The sequence below is a fragment of the Natator depressus genome, chromosome 2, assembly GCF_965152275.1.
Source record: "Natator depressus isolate rNatDep1 chromosome 2, rNatDep2.hap1, whole genome shotgun sequence".
NCBI classification, from domain to species: domain Eukaryota; kingdom Metazoa; phylum Chordata; order Testudines; family Cheloniidae; genus Natator; species Natator depressus.
The window spans coordinates 164500729-164526629 of NC_134235.1; the positions used below are offsets into that span (position 1 = coordinate 164500729).

At 42.6% G+C, this 25901-nt stretch overlaps 1 protein-coding gene across 3 annotated transcripts in view; it reads left to right on the plus strand.

Annotated features, from left to right (window-relative positions):
* Positions 1–25901, plus strand: part of TNS3 (tensin 3) — a 251931-nt gene that overhangs the window by 214823 nt on the left and 11207 nt on the right. For all 3 annotated transcript variants that reach the window (XM_074945256.1, XM_074945258.1, XM_074945257.1), the window contains exons 21-27: positions 7426–7597; positions 10055–10701; positions 11402–11488; positions 15429–15560; positions 19244–19339; positions 21729–21806; positions 24413–24490. In XM_074945256.1, the coding sequence (XP_074801357.1) occupies positions 7426–7597; positions 10055–10701; positions 11402–11488; positions 15429–15560; positions 19244–19339; positions 21729–21806; positions 24413–24490 (1290 nt within the window). The remainder of the gene's footprint in view (positions 1–7425; positions 7598–10054; positions 10702–11401; positions 11489–15428; positions 15561–19243; positions 19340–21728; positions 21807–24412; positions 24491–25901) is intronic.

Consider the following 25901-nt stretch of genomic DNA (forward strand, 5'->3'; position numbering starts at 1 on the left):
TCAGACAGTGGCAGCTTCACTGGGAGCCTAGCTTGAGAGAAAACTGAGCTAAGGATCTCAGGACTTGATCATCTAAAGGTTCCTATTTGGTTAGCATCCTGCCTGGTGATTGTTTATAAGCCTTTCAGAAAACATTCAAAAACCAAAATCTCTGGAAAGGTAAAGAATAGGGAACAATTAACTTTATTGTTGGGGACAAGGAGCAGGAAAATGCAGGAGTGTTCAGGTTCACCCATGTCTTTTTTTTTAACCACTGACCACACTGAGTAAATTAGCTGGTGTACTCTGTAGGAGAGGCATTTTGCTCAGATGCTCTTCTGTGTTTGACATTTCCAAATAATGCATGAAAGCTGACTGACAACAGCACTTCAGTCAGTCGGGGGCTGTTTAGTCCTGAATGAAAGGTGGAAGCCACTTAAATGGGAAAAGGTGACTCTTGAGCAACACATGTTATGCTGGAGAGGCTATAAAGCCATTCCCTGACAGCTGAAATTTTGAAAGAAAAGACCGTATGCATCTTTTCTTAGAGCTGATTTGTCACTGTTTTCCATGCTATAAATATAGAAGAGACCAAAGTCAATGAGGCTTACATCAGAGATGAATTTGGCACACTACGTCTTGTTGGGAAATGAAGCCAGACCACAGGTGGTGTAAATTAGCAAAGCTAAATACACCAGCTGAGGATCTGACCCCTGAATCTGGCACAAACAAGAGACACTTGCAGCATAGTCCAGTATGTTCTGATATTTGACATTCTGATGTTTGGCGGACAGGAAAGAAGATAGCAAAATAGGAAATGGCTCCAACAGAAGAACTTCAGAATAATAGTATCTGGTAATCTGCTGCCTTGTGAATGAGACAGCCTGTCTCTTTTAAGTGGATCTCCCCCTACCCACACACCTTTTCCACCCTATTTCCATTCATGCTACAGTCTTAATTCTGGTATTCCCTGTGAGCTTTCTATGGGTTGCTAAGGAGCTGTTTAACTTCACAAAAAAACCAAGCCTTGCCAATTTTGTTTTTAGCACTGTATCAGCTTTCAGAAGAACTCTGTTATGGGAGGCGAAATCCTCTTGTCATTAATTCATTGTTTCTGCTGTTACGCTTTACAACGCAGCACAAGCTGGGTGAAGCAGAAATGTTAAATATAGGGCTGCCACTCCACAGACACTCAGACCTGATGTACACTACAGTTAGAGTTAGGGTGATGTGAGGCAGCTTACATTGACCTAATTATGTCCGTGTCTGCACTATATCCTTGCTCCGAACCGGGCTGCCACTGGAGGTCCCAGCTCCGAGTCAGGCTGCTGCCCAGGGTCCCCACTCCCTGCTGGGAGCCCTGATGCCCCTTGGGCTCCAGGCTCCCTGTTCTCCCCTGGGAGCCCAGCTGTACTGAGGCTACTCCCTCGCCACCAGGAGCCCGGGAGGCTGCTGGGCTTCCAGCAGGGAGCTGAGAGCCTGCAGGGAAGCCGTGCTCCTGGTGGAGAGCCAAAAGCCTGGGGGCAGGGGCAGCCATGCTCCCAGTGTGGAGCCGAGAGCCATGCGGGGCAGCTGAGTTCCCAGCAGGGAGCTGCAGGTGGAGCTGAGAGCCCCTCCCGCCCCCCTTTAAGTTGGTGGAAGCACTCCTCGTGAGTATACACACCACCAACAGAACGAGGGTAGTATTGACAAACTGCCACAGTAATGGCTCTAAGTCAAACTAACATAGGTCATCTTAAGTTTGTAGTGTAGACATGCCCTCAAACAATATTACAGATTTGTTTTCTGCTCACTTCCTTCACTTCGTCCAATCCGCTTGCCAATTTGCCACTTCCTAGATCTTCTCCTACTCTTATCTCCATGCTATGCACACCTAGCACTTGGAATCTTCCTCCTGTCTCACTTCCAAACATCTCCTTAAAGCACACAGTTTCTAAAAGGCCTGCAAAAGCTAGTCTTTCCCTTCACTGAGACATTAGCAAAATAGATGCTAGACAGTTCAGTTCCATACCATATGGAACTGAAACGATGCATGATGAACTTCACTATCCAAACACGTTCCTTCTTTTCCCTTTCCCCCAGCCTTTAGCAGTATCTTGTCTAGGTAGACGTTTGTCTTTCAGTGAGATCCATTCAAGCATATCTGCCTCCTCTCTCCTGCTATTCCTCTTCTCTTGGTGCAGCCAGCTCCTTCTCATTTCTCTGGTGTAAGTACATCTCCTTCCTTCCCCAGTAGATTTTAAGGCTTAGAAGGGACCATTTTGATAATGTGGTTGGGCCTCTTGTGTAAAAGAGGTTTGAGAACCTCACCCACTAATCTCTGCATCAAACTTTTGTGTGAGCTGTGCCATATCTTTTAGACAGACATTCAGTCTTGATTTAAAGACTTGCAGTGGTGGAGAATCCACCACATCCCTAGGTAAGTTGTTTCATAGCTCCATTTGCTGTTTGAAATTAAGCAAATGTGCCCTGGCACTCCTGAATCCCTGCTATACCTTTCCTCCTCTATTATGGCATATTAAAAATAATTGGTAAGCATCACGCATCAACACTTCAGCCCTGTCAAAGACTCCCACAAGAAGTTCAGACAATCCTTTGAAGTAATTTGTTGAATGAAGAATAAAAATAGATCTTGGAGATGGAATGTGACCATCTGTAACCTTTTGGTCTCCTGGGTAAAGAAAAGTTGTGTCAGCAGAGAGATAGGAAACGCTGTCATAGAAATTCCAGAAATTCCCAGGTGTGGGAGGGAGACTTGAAACATACCATCTTCAAGTAATCTCCCCTGCCTTCTCTCTCCTTCCATGATTATCTCCACATGGCAGTTGTTGTGCTCAGCACATTGGCAGTGCCATTTGGGAGCTGGAGCCATCTGGAAAGCAAGCTGCAGAATGATCTGAAGTCTGTGTGCTGAACACAGAGGAGTATTGTGCTTGTTTTTCAGACAGATTTCAAAGGGAAGAAGAAAGTCTGAGAATACTTCTCCAGTAACAGGAGGAGTATTGGGAGAAAGAAAAATATCAGCTCATGGAATGTGGCCTTTGTGCTTGGGAAGGGGAGTGTGTTTTTTTTTTAAAGGAACACAAATGTCCAAAAAAAGAAATGACTTTTACAGGGTACAGGATCTGATCCAACCTAGCTCTTCTGGTACACTCTTTATGTCCTAAATTTATTCTTTGTGCATGAGGGTTTGGCAGGAAATCTATCTAAAAGAATGAATTCATCAGATTGAATGTGAGTAGTGGAAGAATAGAGCTACAGAACACATTTCCATGTGCCTTCAAAATGAAGCTATTGATACAGGGATATTCTGGGTAAATATCCTCTGACATGGTTTCCTGTGACTCTTTTATAAGGCTGTATTTCTGTACCATTACCTGATTGGATGGATGAAGGACGGATCAAGAAATGGACTTGACTGCCAAAACTTGCAAATTATCATACAGGGCTTCATGTCCCTGTACAGTCCTTTAAAGCTGAAGGTAGTTTCATTGCTTCGGGTTGTAACCAACTCCCAGGATGCTTTAGGGCGATATATCTCCCATCCATTCAGCCTTTAGGCTGCACCAGGGATGTTTAGGCCCTCAGCCAGCCCAAGTTCAGGGAAGCAGAAAGCTGGCATGGCTTAGAGCCCTTTTCCCCACCACTCACCTCAGTTGTCTGCTCAGCTGAGGATCTGGCCTAACTTTTTCAGTCACAAGAGGCCAGATTCTGCACCGATATTCATACTGAGTAGTACTGAAATAGACTATTCAAAGAGTTAAAGCATAAGGAAGGGTGGCAGAATCTGGCTCGGTTTTTTCTTTCCCCTGTCATTGTGGGACCACGTCCTCCAAAAGCTGGAGTAGTGACAGCCCTGCTATTCAAATGCTGCTAGGATCACCACATCTTTTCAACTGGTCACTGGGTTGGGTTGAGTCACTATAGATTGTTTAACAGAGATAGATTTATAAGCAGTGCTGTTGTAGATTGAATGGTTTCAGTTTGAAGTATGGTTCTGCTCTGAAAAGTGACTGTGAAACACAGCACCTTCTTACACAGTAGATCTCCCTGTGTGGATTCAGAGTCATCCACTTAAACCTGTAACACAAAGAACCCTACTACTTCTTTAGTTTTGGTAGCATTGCAGGGGCAATGTAGCTATGGGTAAGTGTGCTGAATTCTATTCTGGCTCGCAAAGCAGCACAATTCTTATCTAAGTTCTAATTGTAAAGGTTTTGCTTATGGTTGATGTATAATAGTTTGGCTCTCAGATCCCAGGATGAGTTTGCAGGACTGGTAATTATGAAAACCATCTCTTTACTTGTAAGATGTGCAGATTTGACCTGAAGACATTGAGACACAATACATATGATTCAATTTTTCAGTGTCATTTTTCTAAGTAGAACTGCACTTTAACTTGTCACTGTGCTAAGAGATATAGATTCAGCAGGTGCACTTGATTAGAAGCACCAATGTGTTGGGGTGAACAGATGCTATCATGATGTATCCCCAGGAGTATGGGAATCCACAGAATCTACAATACTGTATATAGATGTGGGGTTCCTTGTGTTAAAAGGGTTAACAGCTGGTGCTGTGAGTGTAGACACCAAATCAGACAATAGTGGACACAGCCAGGATACTCAGCAGGCTTGTTTTTAATTGAATTATAAACAAAGCTGCTTTCATGGGAAGTGCTTAGTTTGCTACATTGGTATGGGGCAGGAGGGTAGTTGAACAGAGACCTCACTTTAGTCTTTGCTGGCGAGAGGGCCTGGTTTTCTACTGCCTTATGCCCGTGCCAAGTGGTTGTAAAATGCTACTTACATCAGGATAACGGTGCTTTACACCCACCAGTATGTCCTCGCTTTGCACAGATGCAAATGACGGCTGAAGCAGCAGAGCATCAAGCCCCAGTTCATCTCTTTTAATAACACTGTTCTCAGAAAAAATAATGTTGTGTGTTTGTTGTTTGTAATTTGGATTGGCTCTTATGAACTTAGCTGAGGTGCAGTAAGATGCTTTCAACTGTTTGTGAAGGGTAATGCCCCCTCCCACCAAAGATTCATTGTACCTACCTAGTCCTTTTACAGTTAGAGAGCAAACCCAGAAGCAAGGTGAATCTTGTCAGAAATGCAAATAAATAATCATACTGGGTCAATCCTTGGCCTTGCTTCTGGTTTGTGAAGTTTGCATTAGCCCCAGACAGCTGTATATGCTGTCTGCAAAATGATGCCAGGGCAGATCACCCCAGAGTTCAGGGAGGACCCACAGGTTCTATGCAGCAATGAGGTATGGCAAGAAGAAGAGAAATTATGTAAATAGGGTCACTGGCCCTGAGTAGCTCTCCAGCCTGCATGCCAAGTACCTTCATAGAGTATTTGCCTTGTGGCAGCCCTGTACAGCCTACAACAGCCTGGGGAAGGGAAGGTGGGTAGCCTCCTAGGTCTAGATTAGACATTAAAGGTGTGATGTTAGGCTCTAGCTCAAACTAATTAACACCTTCTAAATCTCTAATCAAGAAAAAGAAATTGTACTTTGGCATGCGTGAAAGGGCTCAATTCCTTAGGCTTTAACATCACACCTAAAACCTAGTTTAGAGAAGCCCCACATTGATTTTGGCCGAAGTCAGCAGTTGAGGGTTGGTCCTGTGGTATTTTGATACTGCGAGCCTGATTTCGACCACATTTACACCAATGTGAGACTAGAATCCGGCCCTGCAACTCTACAGTAGATACAGATTCAGATTCTCCAGAGTCTCTCTTTAAAATAAGTCCTTTCTACAGTATTTCTTAGTTTACTTTGTAGGTCTGGGATAGTAGCACGAAGTTGGTTTTTTTTTTCTAATTCTTCCCTCTGAAAGTTAGATTTGTGGTGGTTGACATATTATAACTCCCTACAGTATGTGTGCTATGTAAGGAATTTGAATACTCTTCAGACTAAGCATTGATTTGCCAATGATGTTATCTCGTGTATTTGTCTTAAAATACCTCACTCACTCCCTCTTCAAACTATATAACTGCCTTGCCCTCCTGTGAAGTGTAAAGGAAGGCTTCACTTTAGACTTGTTCTCCAATACAGCTCACTGTTCACAGAATCAGAAATGTTAGATATGGAAAAGACCCATTAAGTCATTTTAGCTATTCCCCAGTGGCAGTGCCGGGTGGTCCCCTACAATCTGCTTTCTTATGCTTTGTTCAGTCTTCTTTTAAGTGTCTTAACTCAAGGGATAGTAATTACATCACATTTCCATTGTAGTCACCTTATTTAGGTTCCAGTCCCGCAAACACTGAGGTCAATGGAACTATTCATGTGCACAAAGTTATTCAAATGTTAAGTGTTTGCAGGATCAGAGTGTAAGGCCTTATCTAGATGAGAGAATTGTACAGATTGAACTATGTGCTTGTTTATACACAGTTTTTGTACTGCTTTAAATGATAATGGTTTGCAACTGACATAGTTAAAGCAGTAGAGCCCCCTAGCATTATACACAGTTATACACTATAGCTTATTCCTCTAAGGGAAGAGGAATAAACTGTACCAGTTGAAAGCACTTGTATACCAGTTTAACCACATCCGCATGCTGATTTTAACTATTTCAGTATCAAATCACCCCCCAACCGATATATTTAAAAGCAGTACAAAAATGATGTAGACCAGACCTAAATTGGTTTCGGAACTGATTTTGGGGTTGGGGAGAGGTTTGCGCTCACCTACCTAAACTAGTCCAATCAAGAGGGTTGCAAATTTGCTTGTGTGCATGCCTCATGACTAAGGTCACACCTGAAGTCTGCAGCAGCACCAGCAACTAAGCCCATATCAACCCAGTCCCACTTGAGTGTCTTTTAATCCCAATTGTGTCCTTTCTATTTCCATCTGAACAAATGAACAGCAAGGAGAACGATCAGTGCCTAAAATGCCAATGGCAGGTTTCAGAGTAACAGCCGTGTTAGTCTGTATTCGTAAAAAGAAAAAAGAAAAGGAGTACTTGTGGCACCTTAGAGACTAACCAGTTTATTTGAGCATGAGCTTTCGTGAGCTACAGCTCACTTCATCGGATGCATAGCATATTGCCAATGTGAAAGGAAGCTTAGATGAGGAATGGGGGAAAGAATTTTAAATATTCAATTTTATCTCTTCACATCTTAAGAATTAGAGGACATACCCTGGAGAGTTAATCAATCAACTTGAGTAGTGAAGTTCTGTGCCTTCCGCCCTCTCTCTCATTTGTTCATTTGCTAGAAATTTACAACGGTCAATGCAGTGTTGTACCTTTTAAATTTCATTAAATCAGATCAACTTTTAAATAAATGTAATAAAGTCTATTGTATGTTTCATGTTAAAAGAAGGGGCTAAGAGAACAGTAAATCTGTATGCTGTTTTGCAATTTTTTAATGAAATCTGCACCTGAGATATCAGAGAATTTGAGTTTTTAAAATATTTTGTGTTTCATTTCGTTTACTACAGAATCTCGAAGTTACACGGAAGGCCTTAACCACTCGGTTGTGATGACTGACAGCACCATGGGCACCAATCCCGCTTTGCTGAGGACTGACATGCAGACAGCTCCTTCGTGTCAGCGGCCTTTTGTATCTGCGTGCGCCATTTCCAGAAACAGCCCCATCCCAACCGGAGAAAGGTGGGAACTTGACAGGGCTTTTTCTTCTACCTGGAAGTTTGGGGTTCTTACAAAATCAGTCTCCAGCTGTGTCATTAGGCCTGTGTCCACACTGCAGAATGACCATGTTAGCACATTCAGACTTCAGCTTACACCCTCTATCAGGCCAGCCAATTTGGATAAATAACTGCCACATTTGAGCAAGAGGTTTTTGGGAATGGATGTGACTCAGGTTAGGGGGAACACTTGAATAAGAACCCAAGTTAACTTCACAGTGAAGATAAGTCCTTGGACAGTAATGACCTGATTTTCAGAAATGCTGAGCATGTTCTTTGGTATATTACGTGCATGTATTGAAGGGGGGCTGTATGGCTTTTAAAAATTTTAGAAGTAATTATAGAGGTTGTTGATCTGCCTGAGAAAAACTTTTAGGTGTCAAAATACATAGAGATCCAAATCTCTTTTAATTCACTGCTTTGCTATATGTCAGTGCAAGTTCGTACATACTCATCAGAGTGCTAACAGCTCCCAATATTTTTACTAACAGCCATTTGGGGAAAATCCCATAACATTTCACATTGAAAACATATTGGTGCAGAACAAATAAACACTGTTTACAATGTGTATCATTCTAGCAAATATATTTCTAATAAATAAGACATTTGGTGAAAATGTTTTTCAGAGAGACAGGGCAAAAACGAGGGTCAACAATTGATTTCATTTTCAACTGCCCAGTTGCCTCAGAAATCTTATTATTGTGAATTATTATTTGTTTTGTGGTACCATCCAAGGCCCAAATCAAGGAGCAGGGTGTCATTATGGTAGGCATAGTATAAGGACATAAAAGAGCTGATCCCTGTCCCAAAGAGCATAGAATTTAAATATAAAATGAGAGAGAACAGGTGGATACAACAAGCACACGGGGAGAAGCTACAGGGTAACAATGAGAAGATTATGAACAGCCCCAATAGCAGAGGTCACAGCACTCCAGCTGCCTAGCCATCCCAAATAGGGCTTCCTGTTCCCAGACTCCTAGGTGAATAGCTACTGTCTTCACCCAGGACCCCATCCCTGCACTGTTTGATTATTATTGATCTCACCTCCCGCATCTCTGGGTGTGTCTAATTACCATCTCTATTCATGGCTAATTGGCGTCTTTTTCACAGTAGTTTTTAGAACTGCCCTTCTGTTAGCTGAAGTTAGCTGGCTGAAGTGTCAAGCTCTTAATAAGCATCCTGATGCCTTTGGTTTCTTTTCCCTTCTGCTGGTTTCCTTTAAAACTAGTGCTTAGAGAGAGGATATTTCCAGCCTGAGAAATTTTGAATCATATTTACAAATCCCCAATAACATATCTTAGAACTGCAGTCTGAAAAGATGTGACTTGTCATTATAAATAACCATGAATTGCAAATAGAGAGTTAAGACCTCAGCATCAGGCACTGCCAGTACTGCTAATATGAAATCATTAAAAAATCAAAGTGTAAGTCCCTCATTTTAAAGTTTATCTTGAAACTTTGTTCCTTTCTTTCTAATACTTCTGATTTCTTTTCAAAGTACCCTTACCTTTTCAACTTTTTTATTTTGTCTTCATTTCTTTATTTTCCTTTCCTGTGTTATTGTGCAGTTTCTGTGGCATGCACAGATCTGGCATCCATTTCCACTGTGCCCTTTCAACTAAATCCCTTCTCTGTGTTTTTAAGTTCTTAACTCAATTTTTCTCCCTTCATTTATACAGTGCGGGCTTGTTCTCCCTTGCCAACCTAGCGCCGCCCAAACCCCCCCTCTCTATAACAAGTACTTGCTAATATATTTTTCAGCCATAGCTTCAGTACAGTAGACTTTTAGAAGTGTGCATGTGCAGTGGTAGGGAATAAACTGTCTTTGCCTTTCCAAACTCTTGTCATGGAGAGGTGATGTGTCCAGGGGATGGTGTTTCTGCACACTGATAAGTACAATTATTCAGAAATGGAACAAACCTCTAGTTTCATAGGTGAAGCAAAACCTTGGAAAAAGTGTCTGTGGTGTTGCATGCTGCCTTCTGTGTTCTGCACTATTTTCTTTGCCCTTCTTATATGCACTTACATTTCCCAATGGACCTTACTCCCCTCTTTTGTAATATGAATGATCTTACGGTTAAGACACAGTCCTGGGAGTCAAGAGTCTTGAATACTATTCCTGGCTCTGTCACTGATTTATTTTGTGACCTTGGGCAAGTCTCTGAACCGTTGGTGTCTCAGTTCCCCTATCTGGCAAATGAGGATAATCATGCAAACCTTACATGGTCTCAATTAACTAAAGTGTCTTGAGAGTACATGTGTGGAGAGTGCTATAGAAGTGTCAGGTTTTGTCGTCTTGGTGAAGATTATTATTTATTGCTGTTAAAGATTATTGCTAAAGACTGGAATAAAGGCATTGTGCAATGAAATGTTTTCAAGGCATATGGGAATGATTTGGTTGTGACATTTTCTTTTTGAACAGTCCTTCTGCAACTGAATGCCACTGGCTAGAAAGCAACACTAAGTCCACCCCTTCACCCCAGCTGTCAGTGCTGGGGAACAGCAGGCCTACAGGAAATTACCTTGTGCCCTCAGAATTTTCAAGCCCCATTCAGGACGGCTCGCTCTTGTCCCATTTCCAATCCCCAGGATTGCAAATAATCTCTTTGAACAGCCGAGAGGATTCGTCCTTAGACCAGCAACAAGAACCTGCTGCCCATCCCAGTGCCCGGGCCTACCTGAACTATGGTGGGACCAGCGTTAGCAGTAACCCACCACTGGAGGAGAAACAACCTGTTTTCATGGCCAATACTAGCAGCTCTCCCAACACTATGAGCTCGCCACTGGCAAGTACAGCGGACAATGGCTTTTTGGCCCACAACTTGCTTACAGTGGCCTCTGGACACAAAAGCCAGAGCAGCACAATTCAACAGCACCATGGAATGAACCTGCACCCACAGCCACCTCTTCCAGAGAAGAAGAGGACTTCTGAGGGAGACCGTTCTTTTGGCTCCATCTCTCCTTCTTCAAGTGGCTTCTCCAGCCCTCATAGCGGGAGCACAATCAGCATCCCATTCCCAAATGTCCTTCCGGACTTTTCAAAAGTTTTAAGCACTTCCCCTTTGTCAGGTAGGTTTTATGCCAGGATTATTTATAGTCAAACTGACACCTTTTATATGAGCGTGTGAGTAGGGTGGGATGTTAGATACTTTATAAAATAGTGGATGTTGAATAGCGAATGAAGTGACTGTTTGTAGTAAGAGGAGACACTTCACTTATTTTAGATGCATTGTTTCTAAAGACAGAACTCCAGAGTGCTTTCTCTGAGCCTTTTTGGATGTGTCAGTCAAATGCAGCCCTCTCTCTGCTGCCAGCCCACAAGTAAGTGGTGACTGGGCCAATTCCTCTTAATAATGGCTGGCTTTGTCCTGCATCCTTGCTAGGCTCATGGCAAGAATACTTCGAATGTGGCTGTTTGTCATCTGGTCTGTGTTCAGACTTAGCGAGGCCTTACTGAGGAACTAGATGTTTAATGTAGCTTTATAACTCTGAGTTTTCATATTTTATAGCTTGCGGGAAATGGAACTTTAAAAGCACTAGTCAAAGTATCATGTGATGTATGTTTTATTTCTCAAAGCAGCTTCAGAACTCTCCCAGACTACTAGTTTAGTTGTGATGTTCCTCTCCCCCCACCTCCTGTGGTTGAACTCTGAATTCCTAAATTAATCAGCACCTCACTGTCCGAGGTGAGAGCTAACAGCAGGAAATGCCCTTTGCAGTTATGGTGTATATTGATTTTTTTTAATTTTCTTTTACCTTTATTTAACAGAAAACCCAACTGATAAACACGTGACCGTAAAATTTGTCCAAGATACATCCAAGTTCTGGTACAAGCCAGATATTTCAAGAGAACAAGGTATACCAAATATCATCTTCTGCAGGGTGTTCAGCTGCAGAAGGGCTGTTCAGGGGTGCTCTGTATAAATTTCTGGTGTCTGGGGTCTAGATTTCTTTACATACAAATGTAAAAATAATTCTGGCCTTAGCAATAGGCGGACTAGAGGCCCTTAGGCCAAGCACCCAGTTTAGTAGGAGGACTGGATTTGTTAAATAACCCTTGAGAAAGTGACAAAGAACTTTGGTTTTAATTTGAGCCAGATCCTCAGATCCTCTGGAATGACCCAAAGGGGACTTAATGGCAGTAGCTGAAGATTTTCCCTAGGGGAATTAGGGACTGGCATAGCCGGCCCTTCCAGTCTTTTCCCCCTGGTACTGGGGAACTTTCCAGGGCATGCTGAAGGAATGCAGAGGGGAGGAAGGCACAATGTGCTCGGGTGATCCTGGCTCAAGGGATCATTATTCACCAGTACAAGTTATCCTAAGCCTGCTCTAACTTGCAGGCCAATTTGACTTCCAGGATTTGGAGAGGCAGGGCAAAAAGCTACCTATACTTATCATCTCCTCAGGTAACTGAGTGCTCATCTGGCATGGAGTCAGCCCTATGTTTTGTAAATGTACATAAATTTAATGCTAACAGGTCAGAGAACCGTTACAGAGAACCAAGTATAATACAGAGCAAGCTTCTCCCATGCAGATCTACCAAGACACCTCAGCCACTGCCTGCAACTGTTACAGCTGGTTTTTAAAGCTAGTTGTCAGTGGTTCCATACTTACTATGCTCATTCCACAAGTTACAGTTCTTAGTGCCTTAACTGCATCTCTGCTTGTACAATGGGGATGGGAAATAGAAAGTATTCTCCATGGGTATCAGCAGGATAGGGACATCCCAAAAAAATGATAAACTACCCAAAATAAGAAACTTCTCTGAAAGTTGGCAGTCTGGAATTCTGCAACTCCTGTCCCAGGTGGCCTGTATTAATCCTACACCTCAATAAACTATAATCCTCCAGGGAGTATTTATATAAATATATATAATTTTTACATGCACATGTATTCCAGAAAAAACCCTCCACCTCACTTATGTCAGTCTGAGACACAAGAACGGCCATACTGGGTCAGACCAATGGTCCATTTAGCTCAGCAGCTTATCTTCTGACAGTAGCCAGTGCCAGATGCTTCAGCGGGAATGAAAGAAACGGGCAATTATCAATTGATCCAACTCCAGTTGTCTGGTCCCAGCATCTGGCAGTCAGAGGAGTCACCTGAGTACATATAGATGCAGCACCCAGAGGATTAAGATTTAGTGATGTTTAAGATTGATATAGGTTGCCTCATTCTGTTGCTACAGAATTTCAGGCTGCAGAATTTTGGAGAAGTTTATAATTCTAACAGTTTATTATTTATTTGGTTGTCCCTATGTTGTCGATCCCCAAGGAAAACTCCATTGCCATTTTACAGGCACACCCAGAGTTAAGGCAATATAATAATACATATATTACATTCTCTCTTTCCCTCTTTGCAGTAGCACTTACAGTGTTCTATGTGCTTTACAAACAGCTGCTATATGAGAAGACAATCCCTGCATACATATAAGTAAATTGTAACATTCAAATACTCTGAATCCTGCCTAATGGAATACGACAGCTCTATGATGGACTCAGATCAGGTCTGCATGTCAGATAGCAAAGATGAGGCTGTTGGAAACAGACATAATGTTTATAGTCAAAGTATAGTCTTCTTTGACTGGAAGGCCTTTAACATTGTCCCAATGAACCATAGCCAACATAGCCTTCAGCTACTGGCAAACGATGAATTGCTGGATCTGTCTAGTGCATACTTTCTCAGACTGTGAGGTTGTTTGCAGCGTCTTACAGTGCAGGTAAAAGCACAAGCACAGGGGAAAAGAAGGTAGTAAAAAACAGAAGATTTACACTTCTTGGGTGTAGGATTTACTAGTCCAGGGCCCATTAGTGAATTGAATGTTCAAAGGATGACTCTTGACTTGTTGAGCCCAAAGAGGAAAGGAATAAAACTAACAGGCTGCTGCTTGAACAAGTTAAAAATATGCTTCCCAACAGTTTAATATTCACTTTTGTCCATCCAATATAATCTCTCTTCCCCTTTTTAAAAATACTAACATTATGGGAGGTGTGGGTGGTTTTTTTCCCTTTGCCTGAGGGAGGAATCCTATGACCGATGTAGTTAGAAGGATTAGGCAAACACTCTCTTGAATTGCACAGTTTTGCATATTTACCACATCAGCCTCAACACATATTAGTACAGTAATCTATTAGTTTTCTCTCATCCCCGCCCACCTCCATGTTTACATGTTTTATAGATGAGCAGTACAAAATTCATATCAACTTGCAAACCGCTGCATTTGCTTATTCATGCAGGAGTCTGAGTATTTATGTTTGCAGTTCTGTGATTTGCCTATGTTGTTATCCAGTGTGTGCAGGAAGTCACCAGTATTTATGCAATGTCTGTGATTTAACATTTGTTCCAACTTTGGAATATTTTATTGTGTTCACAAAAGGCAGAAGGACCTTGCCAGTGCATACAAGACATGATGCACAATGTAAAGACTCCAAAATCAGAATCAGGCTCTCACTGGGTTTTCTTTGCGGCATTGCTGAGTATTAGACATGCAGGAGGCTGGCTGAAATTTAAGCAATGAGTGAAAAGAAACACAGTCTGAAAAGTAGTCCGAACTCTGCAAAGATATTAGGAGGAATCACACCATTCTGCACCCTGTTATATGACCCTGGACTTTGCCACAAAGTTATTCAAAGAAAAGTTAAGCCCATGGCTTCCTGACCTTGGGCTACAGAGCACTTTGATTCAAAGGCACGCAGCAACCTCTCTGGAAGCCAGTCTTGCTATGTATAATCCAACTCATAGTCCCCAGGCAGAGATCACAGAACAAAAAGTATTCCAATTCTTAGAATCTCAAAATGCAAGTATATGCCTACCTACACCTCCTTCCCTGCTTAAAATGAGAGAAGAGGGAGAGAATACCTTTCATATACCTTGTAATGCCTTGGCATTGTGTGCCACTTGGCTGTTAGTGGATGATGACAAATGTCTGTTTGTTGTGGGGGCTGTGTAGAAGAGAAAGCAGCATTTTCTTGTCATGCCGACTATTGTGGCCATACTCCCAGTTACACTTTTTAACAAGCAAACAAAATAGCTTCAGGAATCAACTTTTCCTCTTTGCCAAAAAGCACATGCATGCTGGGACAGAGCGTTGGAGAAGGAAAGTTCTGGCTCTTCTCTGATTGCAGGGAATTGTGAACATGTTCGTGTATGTTCATGCCAGGTAGAATGTTTGCCAATTTGCCAGCCTCTATTTGCTGAGTTGTTCCCAAATTGGTCTCTCAAAGGCAGAAAGAGAAGATAGTTCTGTCTCTTAAAGGATGTTCTCCTGTAAAGCCTTTACCATTTTTGCAAATAGTATTAATAGTAACATACTCCATATCAGGGCTTGAAATCAGTGTTGCCAGCTTGAGACTATGCCCTCCCTCCCCCCACCCCACCCCCCCCAAAAAAAGAGAGAGAGAGAGATCTGAGGTTTTGATTCTGCCTGGTCTCCACATAATATTTGCCTGTCTCACATGGATATTATGGGGATTAGTTAATTAATGTGTGTACAGTGCTTTGAACATGTAAAACAGTGTGGGTGAGATTGTGAGCCCTTTAAGCTACACATGTAGTACGGTACTATTCAGTATGAGCAAGGGGTTCACAATCTGGTGCTGTCTGAGCATTGAATAGATAGCAAAATCATATCCAGAGTTAGGATCCAAGGTTTTGATTCTGTTCTAAGGCAGTGAGGAGGGAGACAAAAGAACCTGGCGTTCTTTACTAGTGCTTTAAATGAGGATTTGGAACAGTACCTTTGTGTTTATTACTTGGACTGAAACACTTTTCTCAATCTCTCTCTGAATCCTTTGCAGCCATTGCCATTCTGAAGGACAAGGAACCAGGGTCATTCATTGTTCGAGACAGTCATTCTTTCAGGGGAGCCTATGGCCTGGCAATGAAAGTTGCTACACCTCCTCCTTCAGTGCTGCAGTTAAACAAGAAAGGTATTGTATGTCTCCCATCTTTACTTTGTCACACAGAGTGTGCAAGACCTAACTACTATATAGAATTCAGAGAAATCCTCCCTTCTCCATAATTAAACATCAAGAGGTGCAATTCTGAGTCGATCAACTCGGAAGTCTCAATTTGGATTCCTTGCACTGCGAATAAGAATCTCTCCCAGTGGGACTGTGGAACATGTTTGTGTCATGCTTGGTAGTTTCGTACACAGGTTGGTAATTATATACACAGCTTGGATGTGCATGTACTGTACAATATTGTCCTAACAGGAATCCAACACCAACTCACTAGCTGAGCCTCCTCAGTTATTAGAAGTCTGGTTTTGATCTAAGGCTCAGTGTCATGCCAAATACCACCATGCACAACTTTTGCCTTGATGGAAGAGGGAACTTTTTTGGCCTGGGAATTTGTTTTGAGACAACAGTACATCAGAAATAAATCTGAGAAAAATTAGCGTAGCTAAACAAGAAGCAGTGTGGCAGATGTGTTCCCCCAGACTCCTGTGCCGTAACGTATAACTTATATCTGTCAGTCCTGAAGGGGAAAATGAAAAGAGCATATGGAATGCATTAGGCAGCATATGGAAACTCAGGAGGCAGTGTCTAAGACGTGTTCTTGGCTCTGATCGTGCCTACTGACCTTCTTGCTGCTACTTTTCTCTTTCAGAACTCTTTGTATACATTGGTAAATGTTGCCCAATGAGGTAAAGAACTGCAGGAAATTGGGTTGACTGAAAAATAGCAGCTGTTAATGTCTGTTTGGAATGTTTCTGTCCTTTGTTCCTTCTTCCAATTATTTCAAGTGCACTTTTGTTCTGGAGCTTGGATTTCATTCTTCCAGATTTAAAAGGAGAATAGGAACATAGGAATTGCCTCACTGGATCAGACCGAAGGCCAGTATAGTTCAATATCCTGCCTCTGATAATGCCAGTACCAGATGCTTCAGAGCAAGGTATAGAACCCTGGAATAGACATATGTGGGATAATCTGTCCCCCACATTCATGCTGATCTTTAATAATTAGAGATTGGCACATATCCTGAAACATGAGGTTTAATATACCTTCCAAAATTTTATCATTAATATGGTAACTCTGATAAACATATTTTAAAAATCCCTTTTAAAAAACCATTCTAAATTCTTGGCCTCAACAGCTTTCTGTGGCAATGAGTCTAATTACATGATGGGTAAAAATTATTTCCTTTTTGTAAGTTTTGGATTTGCCACATTTTAATTTAAGTCAAAGTCGCCTTCTTCTTGTGTTTGAGCCAGGAAGAACAGTAGTTCCTGATCTACCTTCTTGATACTCTTCACTATTTTATTCACTTCCCTAATGTCACCATCTAATCATCTTGTTGCTAAAAGAAACAATCCCAATCTTTTCAGTTTCTCTTCCTATTAATTTTTTCCAGGCCCTTGATTATTCTCATTACCCTTCTCTGACCCCCTCTAATGCTGTAGTATCTGGGAGATGGGGTAATCAGGACTGCACATAATGTTCCAGATGAGGCCGCACCATTGATTTATATATCAACATTATAACATTCCCCATATTATTCTCTATTCCATTTCTTATGTATCCTAACATTTTGTTTGCTTTGTGACCACACTGAGCTGCACACTGAGTAGTGATCTTCATTGTCTACAATGACACCTAGATCCCTTTCTTGAGTTGATACAGTTACTTTAGAACCCTGTAAGCCATATGGAGTTTCCCTCCAATTTACACTACTTTGTATTTATCGACATTGAACTCCATTTACCATCATGTTCCCTGTTCACCTAGCTTGTTTAGGTCTCTCCAGAGTTCCTCAAAGTCCTCTCCAATCCTGACTAACCTAAATAACCTTGTGTCGTCTGAAACTCACTCCTCCTCCTTTCCTAGATCTTTAATAAATATGTGACACAATACAAGACTTAGTACAGAACCTTGAGGCACCCCCTGCTGTTAACCTTTTGCCTTGAGGAAAATTTACCATTTATTCCTCTTCTTTTTTTTCTATCACATAACAACAGCTTAATAGCCATATTGGTCTTGTCTGTGCTAGACAGTGAAGCTCCACTGGTGATCGCAAAACTGAGAACTCTAATGAAGGCTGGCTGTGGGTATTTTCACCACCATGTTGTTTAACTTGAGCCTGAGAAGGCCGACATGACATGGTAGTTCAAGTACCAGTGGCCACTGGCAACCTGTCTACGCTAGCTAAGTTGCTAACACTGGTTGAGCTGCCCCAATGGTAGCAATTGTGGGAAACTTTAAAAAGCCTACTGTAGACAGAACCAACGGGTCTGTCTCCTGCTCTTACGTAAACTGAGTAAATCATGCTGTACAAAGCAGGGAGATGGCCAGCAACTTCTGTACCACTTGCTCTAAGTTTCCCAGCCAGTCTGATTCCCGCCAGACCTTCCCAGAGAGCAGAAATTTGTCTCCCCTGCATCACCTTTTCTTTTGGCATCGTGGCATCATAAGGCATCCCAATTTTCTCTTGTAAGCAGTCCTTCAAGGGCCAACTTAGCAAATTTTGGCTTGTGTAGTGTTTCTGCTATAGAAACCAGTTTACTCATTTATGCTGGCTTGAACATCGTCAGTGAAATGTGGTCACCGGATGTCATGTGTCTCCTGGTCTGTGACTGCTAAGATCAGAGACAAGGGGAATATGTGTAATCTTTTTGTTGATATTTGAGTTCATCTGTTATTGGGCCACTTTGCCCCATCACCATACAGTGAGCGAGTGATCCTTTTGTTGCCGATGTGTAGCGCCAAATTTATATGTTCACTACTGCCAACCCCAAGCTTTGAAAAGTCATGAATCATGCCCCAAAATCATGAGTCTGGCTTAAAATTAATGAGATGTTTTAAGGGTAACTCTTGGGTCTTTTTAATTTGCCTTCAGGATTTTTAGTATTTAGGTTACACTCAAGTTACAGTTTCAAGCAACCGTGATAGAAACTTCCCTTTTCTAAATGAAAGCCAAGAATCTCATCTAATCTTGTCCCTATGAAGTGGCGTATTAATTAAAATATCAACTATCATGAGATTCATGATAAAATCATTAGAGTTGGCGCACTGTAAATCTTTAATATTTTAATAATATTTTAATCTGAGTACAGACCAGGACTACTGCTAGTTTTATATCTATGGCAACAGGGTGTGTGTGTGTGTGTGTATGTTTTGTTTTTCTCATTTTAACCCGGTTGCCAGCTCTTGTCATTAGTGAGTACATCAGAATTTCTGACCTTGTTTCTTCCATATTTCCTTTTCGTAGCTGCCATTGATTTTTTGTCTTGACTTGATTTCCAACCCTACCTATTTCTTCCCTTACTTTCAGGAGAAAAAGAAACAACCAGCTGTTTTCCTTGACCTACTGGTTCCTATAAAATGTTGGGACACATCCTGGAGGTTTTGGACATTGGTACCCATCTAGGTGTCAACCAGAGGCAGAATTGTTGCAGGCTGGGAGTGATTATCTGTAGATAACATGCTATACAGTGCCTGTTTCATTGCGGATGATGACACAGCAGTAGAATAGCTAGTGCACTGTCTGAATGCTATGTATAGAGCATTCACTTGTTCTAAGGAAGGCAGCTATCATAAACACTTCCTAATTTGTGATCCCCGTCTCTTATTCACTGGCTTACTTCATGTGTTTGTTTTCTTTTTTTCTACAGTGGGAGATTTGTCAAATGAGCTTGTCAGGCATTTTCTGATTGAATGCACCCATAAGGGAGTGCGGTTGAAAGGATGCCCAAACGAGCCATATTTTGGTAAGTGCTGTACGTCAACACGACATGAAAAATGAGGATATTTTGCATACAGCCAGACTGCTTCATAACGTAGAATGGAACATGAGAGGAAATGTCACACAAAGATTGTGAGCTGGTTTCTGCAGGAACCTATTTTAGTATTGTCATGATAATGGCCTTCTATATCAATCTATATGACCACATAAGAAAAAAGCACATTGTAGTAGAGGACATTCCAACTAGAGCATTGTAATGTGATGGAAGCACATCGCTTCTTGTTAGACTGCCCTAACAGGAATAGATGTACTAAGTGCAGCTTCTCTTTGAAGTAAAGATGACCCCAAAGCAAACCAAAAAAAAAAAGCGGGGGGGGATTTAAACTTTGTCAGTTTGAGATGGGAGGTATTTCAAACCTGAGGTTTTAGTTCAGTCCTGCCTCTAACTTGAAGCATGTATCCAAGGTACTTGTATGGCCCACTGCCATAATATCTGAGCACCTCACAATCATTTAATTGATTTATCCTCACAACACCCCAATGAGATAGGTAAGTCCTGTCACCTCCATTTTAAAGATGGGGAACTGAGGCACAGAAAGACTAGTTTCTTTTTGACTTGCCATAGGACTTTGGTCCAATGTTCCCTCTAATTTTTTCCATCCATGTGCAGAATGAACTTTGTTATGAGCACCAATATCGAGGAGAAACAAAAAACCTAGATATAATATATATTTTTTAAAAGTTATCATAGGGATAATTACTCCAGCCAGGATAAGTTAGGCATTTTAGAACTCACTGCTCAAATAATTAAATTTAAGCACAACAGAGAAATCAAATTATGAAATGCATAGACCAAAAAACTAAAATAACAGCACTCTGAAAAAATAAAATTACAGAGAGTATATGTGCATTGCAAGAAGTACCAAGAAGTAACAACAGTAACACAAGTATGTGTTGGGAGATGTGTGTGAAAGAGCCAGATTGTGTGTGTGAGAGAAACAGAGTGTGTGTGTGTGTGTGTGTGTGAGAGAGAGAGAGAGAGAGAGAGACACAGGCACAGAGTGTGTATATGCTGGCTACTGGGGAAGTGTATGAGAGACCGTGTGCTGTCTCTTCAAGCACAGCGGCACTCACCAGTCTGAAGGCTCGTTCAGACCGCAGCAGCCGCTAGCAGCTCCGTCTAACTCCCGAGTCCTATAGCTCCTCCCCAAGTAGCCAGGTCAGGCACTAGACTGATGATTTGGGGCCTGAATTGGGAGGAATCTTCCCTGCCCCTGGAGTGGCGACATGTCTGTATAGCTATTTCACAGACTACTCTTGCTGCCCTTACAAGGTGCTATCCATAATGGGATACTTCACAATGGGGATCCTCATGCCCATCTCCAAGTTCATCTGTGATGCCACCCCCCCCTTCTACATCCAGCCATTCCCTGCCCCCCAGCAGCTACAAAGGACCTCTCTATGGCCATGCTCATTAGGGCTCAGATCTCTGAATTGTTGGGCAGCATCAACTCCCAGTGACATCAACAAGAAAGGAAGGTGCTCAGCAATTGTAAGATTGGGCCCTGGGCTCTGATTTTACAGCAGTTGTTGGTAGTCTATAGAAAATAATTTAAAATAAATCCGTCTATAATTTTCTCCAGAACTGAAATATTGTTGGGTTATTTGTTCATATTTTTCAGTGACTGGAATGAAAGGCAACTTCCTTTTGCACTAATAGACTGGCCAGTCACCTCTCCAAATATAGAGTGTAAAATGTGCATTGACATTTTAAAGAGAACAGAGGGTTCAGATCCCTTAGATGGAACTGAAAATCTCAGCCTTGCTATAGAGTTACAGCAAATGGTGTCTCAGGGCACTAATTATAAGGAGACATGATTTAATGTGGGATATCATACAGATGGCCTCACCTGGGGAGGTGGTGAATTCATCTAGCTGTTCTTTTTTCCATTAAAACACAAACCAGCTCGACTGCCTGGTGGTTAGAGCAGGGAACCAGAAGTTAGGACTCTTGAGTTATTTTCCCAGCTTTTCCACTGCCTCACAGCGTGACATTGGGCAGATTGCTTAGCTTGTCTGTTCTTACCTGCCTCTTATGGGTGTTGAGACTTAATATGTTAATATTCGTAAAGCACATTATCATTGTCATCTTTCTCTTTAAAGTAAATTATTTAATCAGATGAAGGGGGGAGGGAACTGCAGTTCATGTAAAAGGAGTTAGACGCAATAAATTATGAGAAGATGGATCTTTTAAAAACTACCAAAAAAGGTAGTTGTTAAAGTGCCTTAGGGGGAAAAATGTTTTAAAGGGTTTTCTTTAGCCTGTAAATTATTGAAAAGCGAACATACCTCGTAAGCATTCTGTTTGTGCACAAAAAGTAATCTTGCCTGTCTTGTTGTTCTTTTAACCACAGGGAGTTTGACAGCTTTGGTGTATCAACATTCCATTACTCCTCTGGCATTACCCTGCAAACTACTCATCCCAGACAGAGGTATGCTAGTCAAAATACAAAATAAAAGTGATACGCAACCAGGGATCCACTTCAAAATACCTATATCTGAAGGCAGGTGAACATGTCGGGGTAAAGTTCTGAACAAGAAAGCGTAGGAAAGAATGTCAGACAGTTGCCAGGCAGCTTTTGTGCAAGCTGCAGTTCGGAATTGATTAGTACTGTGCAGGGCCGGCTCTAAGATTTTTGCCGCCCCAAGCAAAAAAAATTTTTGGCCGCCCCCACTTTTTTTCCGTGCCTCCCCACCCCCGGCTCCACCCCAGCTCCGCCCCTTCCCAACCCCTTCCCCAAATCCCCGGCCCCGCCTCCTCCCCCGGGCGTGCCGCATTTCCTCCTCCCCCCCCTTGCTTCCTGTGGCTCCCCCCGCCACAACTCCCCGCCCTAGCTCACCTCCGCTACATCTGCTCCCCTGAACACGCTGCTGCTCCGCTTCTCCCCCCTCCCTCTCAGGTGAGGGAGAGGCAGTGCATTCAGGGGAGCAGATGGAGCAGGGGTGAGGGGGGAGCGCAGGAAGTAACAGGGCGGGGGTGAAGGAACCGCTCCCCGCCCCAGCTCGCCTCCGCTCCACCACTGCTGCTTCCCCTGAGCGTGCCGCCGCTCGGCCTCTCCTCCCTCCCTCTCAGGTGAGGAAGAGGCGGTGCATTCAGGGGAGCAGGCCGAGCAAGGGTGAGGGGGGAGTGCAGGAAGTAACGGGGGGGGGAGGGTGGGTTTGAGGAACTGCTCCCCCCCATCTCGCCTCCACTCCACCACCGCTGCCGCCTCCCCCGAGCGTGCCACCGCCCAGCTTCTCCTCCCCCCTCCCTCCCTCCCAGGCTTCTTGCACGTGCAGCAAGCCTGGGAGGGAGCGGGGAGAAGCGGAGCAGTGGCGGCGCGCTCAGGGGAGGAGGCAGAGCTGGGGCAGCGAGGGCACATTTCTAGGGCCGGCGCCGGAATGCCGCCCCTAGAAATGTGCCACCCCAAGCACCTGCTTGTTTTGCTGGTGCCTAGAGCTGGCCCTGGTACTGTGATGCCCGAGTAGTAAACATATATAACTCATGGTGATTAGCACTGCAATCCAATATTTAAAAAAAAAATTATTTTGCAGATTTGACATCACACCCAGGTATAGTTAGATTCAACTAGTCTTTACTCAAGCACAGGTAGCAAGAGTCCTCTAAGGGGGAAAAGTAGGATTTTAAAAAAGCACCTTAGGGTGTAGTTGAGGAAAAGAAATAGCAGTTTATGCAGGTCTAAATATTGCAATAAATAAATATTAAAAGCACATAGAGTATGGGGCTATAATTCTATTTTGGGTTGTGGTGACTCCGTAAATTTCTCTAGCACCATCAACAAAAAAGCTTCTGTGTATTTTTGGCCCATAATTCAGTTGGTCTGTTTATTCTCCCCTATAAAGCAAACACCAGATGTATTACTGAAATGTTAAACATTCTTGCGGTTTTCCATTGAACTCTTAAACTTTTCTGCTCCTAAAGGCTGTATGTCTGTGTACTCTAACATAGCATTCGAAATATGTAAATCCATGAAATATCTTAATGAAGCCATTTAAGCAGAATAACATACTGTGGAAGAATGTGGATCAGAGATCTGTCTTTAGATAGCTAGATAGAAAAATCACTGTGATGGGTGCGCTCACGCCACCTTTCCTTATCAGATAAAATTGGAAGTTCATTTGCTTCTAGCAGAAAGTTTACGGTTGAAACATTTGTCTTTTTGCCCTGGACGAGCCTACTGCAGTGAAATGAATGTATCTAGTCTGATACAATCAAGCCTTTTAATGTACAGATGGAGTTAAAGCATGAACTGTCTTTTGTCTCTTATTCTGGTCCTGATTCATACAGCACTAAACATGTACTTAACTGTAAGCTTGTGAGCGGTCCGATGGTAAGCAGTGAATCTGGGCCTCTGTTTTTCTTGATCATACTGAAAGAGAAACCATGTCATACCCAAATATAGCCCCATATATAGGTTCTGTACAGCCTTTTACAAAACTGAAAAATCAAAATGTGTCTGAGGGTTTTTTTAAAAAATTCTAGCAGAAAGATTCTAAAACAAACCTTCCAGTGCTGTATTTACAGCCTACAAATTGTACCATTTGCTTGTGCCATGAGTACTTGCAAATACAGATTCAGAAGCGGACGCAAAAAAGATGAAATTGACCAGATCAATTTCACTGATCAAATTTCAGTGTGTTCTGCTAAAGCGATGAATATAAATTATAGCTCTTCAAATTAATCTTAAAATTATAAGAGGATTATTTGTAACCTGAGTGAGGAAATAGGTTAATTTAAAAAGCATTTCGACATGATGGTGTCTCTTTCAGCAGTAATACATAATTATCTGTGATTAGCACGAAACCACAGGGTTATTAAGTGCTCTGCTACTAGCACCCCAATAAATTGTGCAGCACGTGTATAATCAAACATCCTGGATGGAATTGTGCCATTGCGGGGATTTTTTAATGTTTCTGGTGAAGAGTCGTCCGGTATAGGGAGGTCATAATTTCAAGACCTCGACTCCTAGTTGACTTTCTGGATTGACCTCTCAATCCAAGTCGCAATAAAAATGTGTGTGGTGGTTCATATTTGCAGATCCTTTGGAGGAGATCGCAGAAACAGCTCCACAGACTGCTGCTAACTCGGCAGCAGAGCTCCTAAAGCAGGGTGCAGGTTAGTACATTTCTCTTCCGTTTGATGACATTACAGTTGTTTCCAAATGTACATTACAAGCAGGGGACGTTGGGGGCGGGGAGAAAAACAGGCGGCTGAGGGTGAAAAAAGGAATTGGGTAAATTTAAAATGCCACTGAGAAGTATGTAATGTACCGGATCTGTGCATGTGAGGGAGGGTGTAATGTTGCCCTCTAGAGCCTGGCCCACAGAGTGAAGGATGTGCTATTACTGCCAGCGAAGTGATGGAGATCTGTGTTGAAGGACGAGGTTTCTAGTTATATCTCGTGTGTGTGACTGTCTGCAGTATGGAGATTTGTAAAATTAGTAGCCAAACCTACAAATGCTCATTCTTCACCTGAGACGATATGATGCGAAGAAATGAAGTATCTGATTCCTTGGTCATCCTGTTTTATTGTTAAGGGCCCTTATTCTTCGCTGTGATTCAGCAGCTCCCTGCCACTCTAGCAAAATAAAACCACCTCTTAGGGTCAGCTTAGGGGACAGAGAGGATTCCTTAGCATGCGGCAGTCCCTGGATGCACAGAGTTGCCAGAGTGACTCACTGCACTACCCCACACTCTCAGCCTCAAGTGCAGTGGCCATGCCTTGGGGAAAGGAACCAGATCACTCCTACATCTCAGTGATCCCTGGCTGCTTGAATGGCCTTCAGGCTGCTCTAAGTTGTACCACAGGATCAGATTGGCATCTGGTGGCCCAACGATCAAGGGAGGCAGTGCTATATTTGCCACCTCCTCCCTGACCTGCATCAGTCGAAGAAGCCACAGACCAAAAGATCTTGACCAAGTGTTTTTTAGTCTTCAGTTGTCAGAGTGCTGTACAGTTGCTCTGATACATTATTGAGCATTCGGCAAAGGGCAGGGCTATTACAAGCAGCTATCTGTTTTGTTTTGACTTTTTAAAAGTGCAGTGGCACTTCAGATGATATAGTTGAGCAGGAATGTGTGGCTGAGGCAATGGTCAGTCTTGGCTAGGCTATGCTGGACGCAAGCACGCATTGGCATTTCTGTTTGCCATTACCACTGCAGCGGGTGTGGTGGCCACTAGACTTGGAGCCAAGGAGGAGGAATTTAAGAAGGAAAAGTTCTATAAATAGACTCAGCATAATAGGCACACATTTCCTCTTGAGATCTAGCTGGGTTCTCATTATCCAGGACATGTAACCTTCCTAGGGAAAAAGAAATAATAGCTTGTTTTTTTTATTCATCTGGGGACTAGTTGTTAGGCAGCTCCATCTGGGGAATGTCGCATCAAAGATAATTTGACTGAGTGGAAATTTAATAACCATCTTGGCATATCTAATTTTGAAACAGGGGCTTAGGACTTGAATAGGGAAGTTGGAAGGGACATGATGTTTTTGCCCTACCGCTTGGAGTGTCTTGTTCCAGAGTT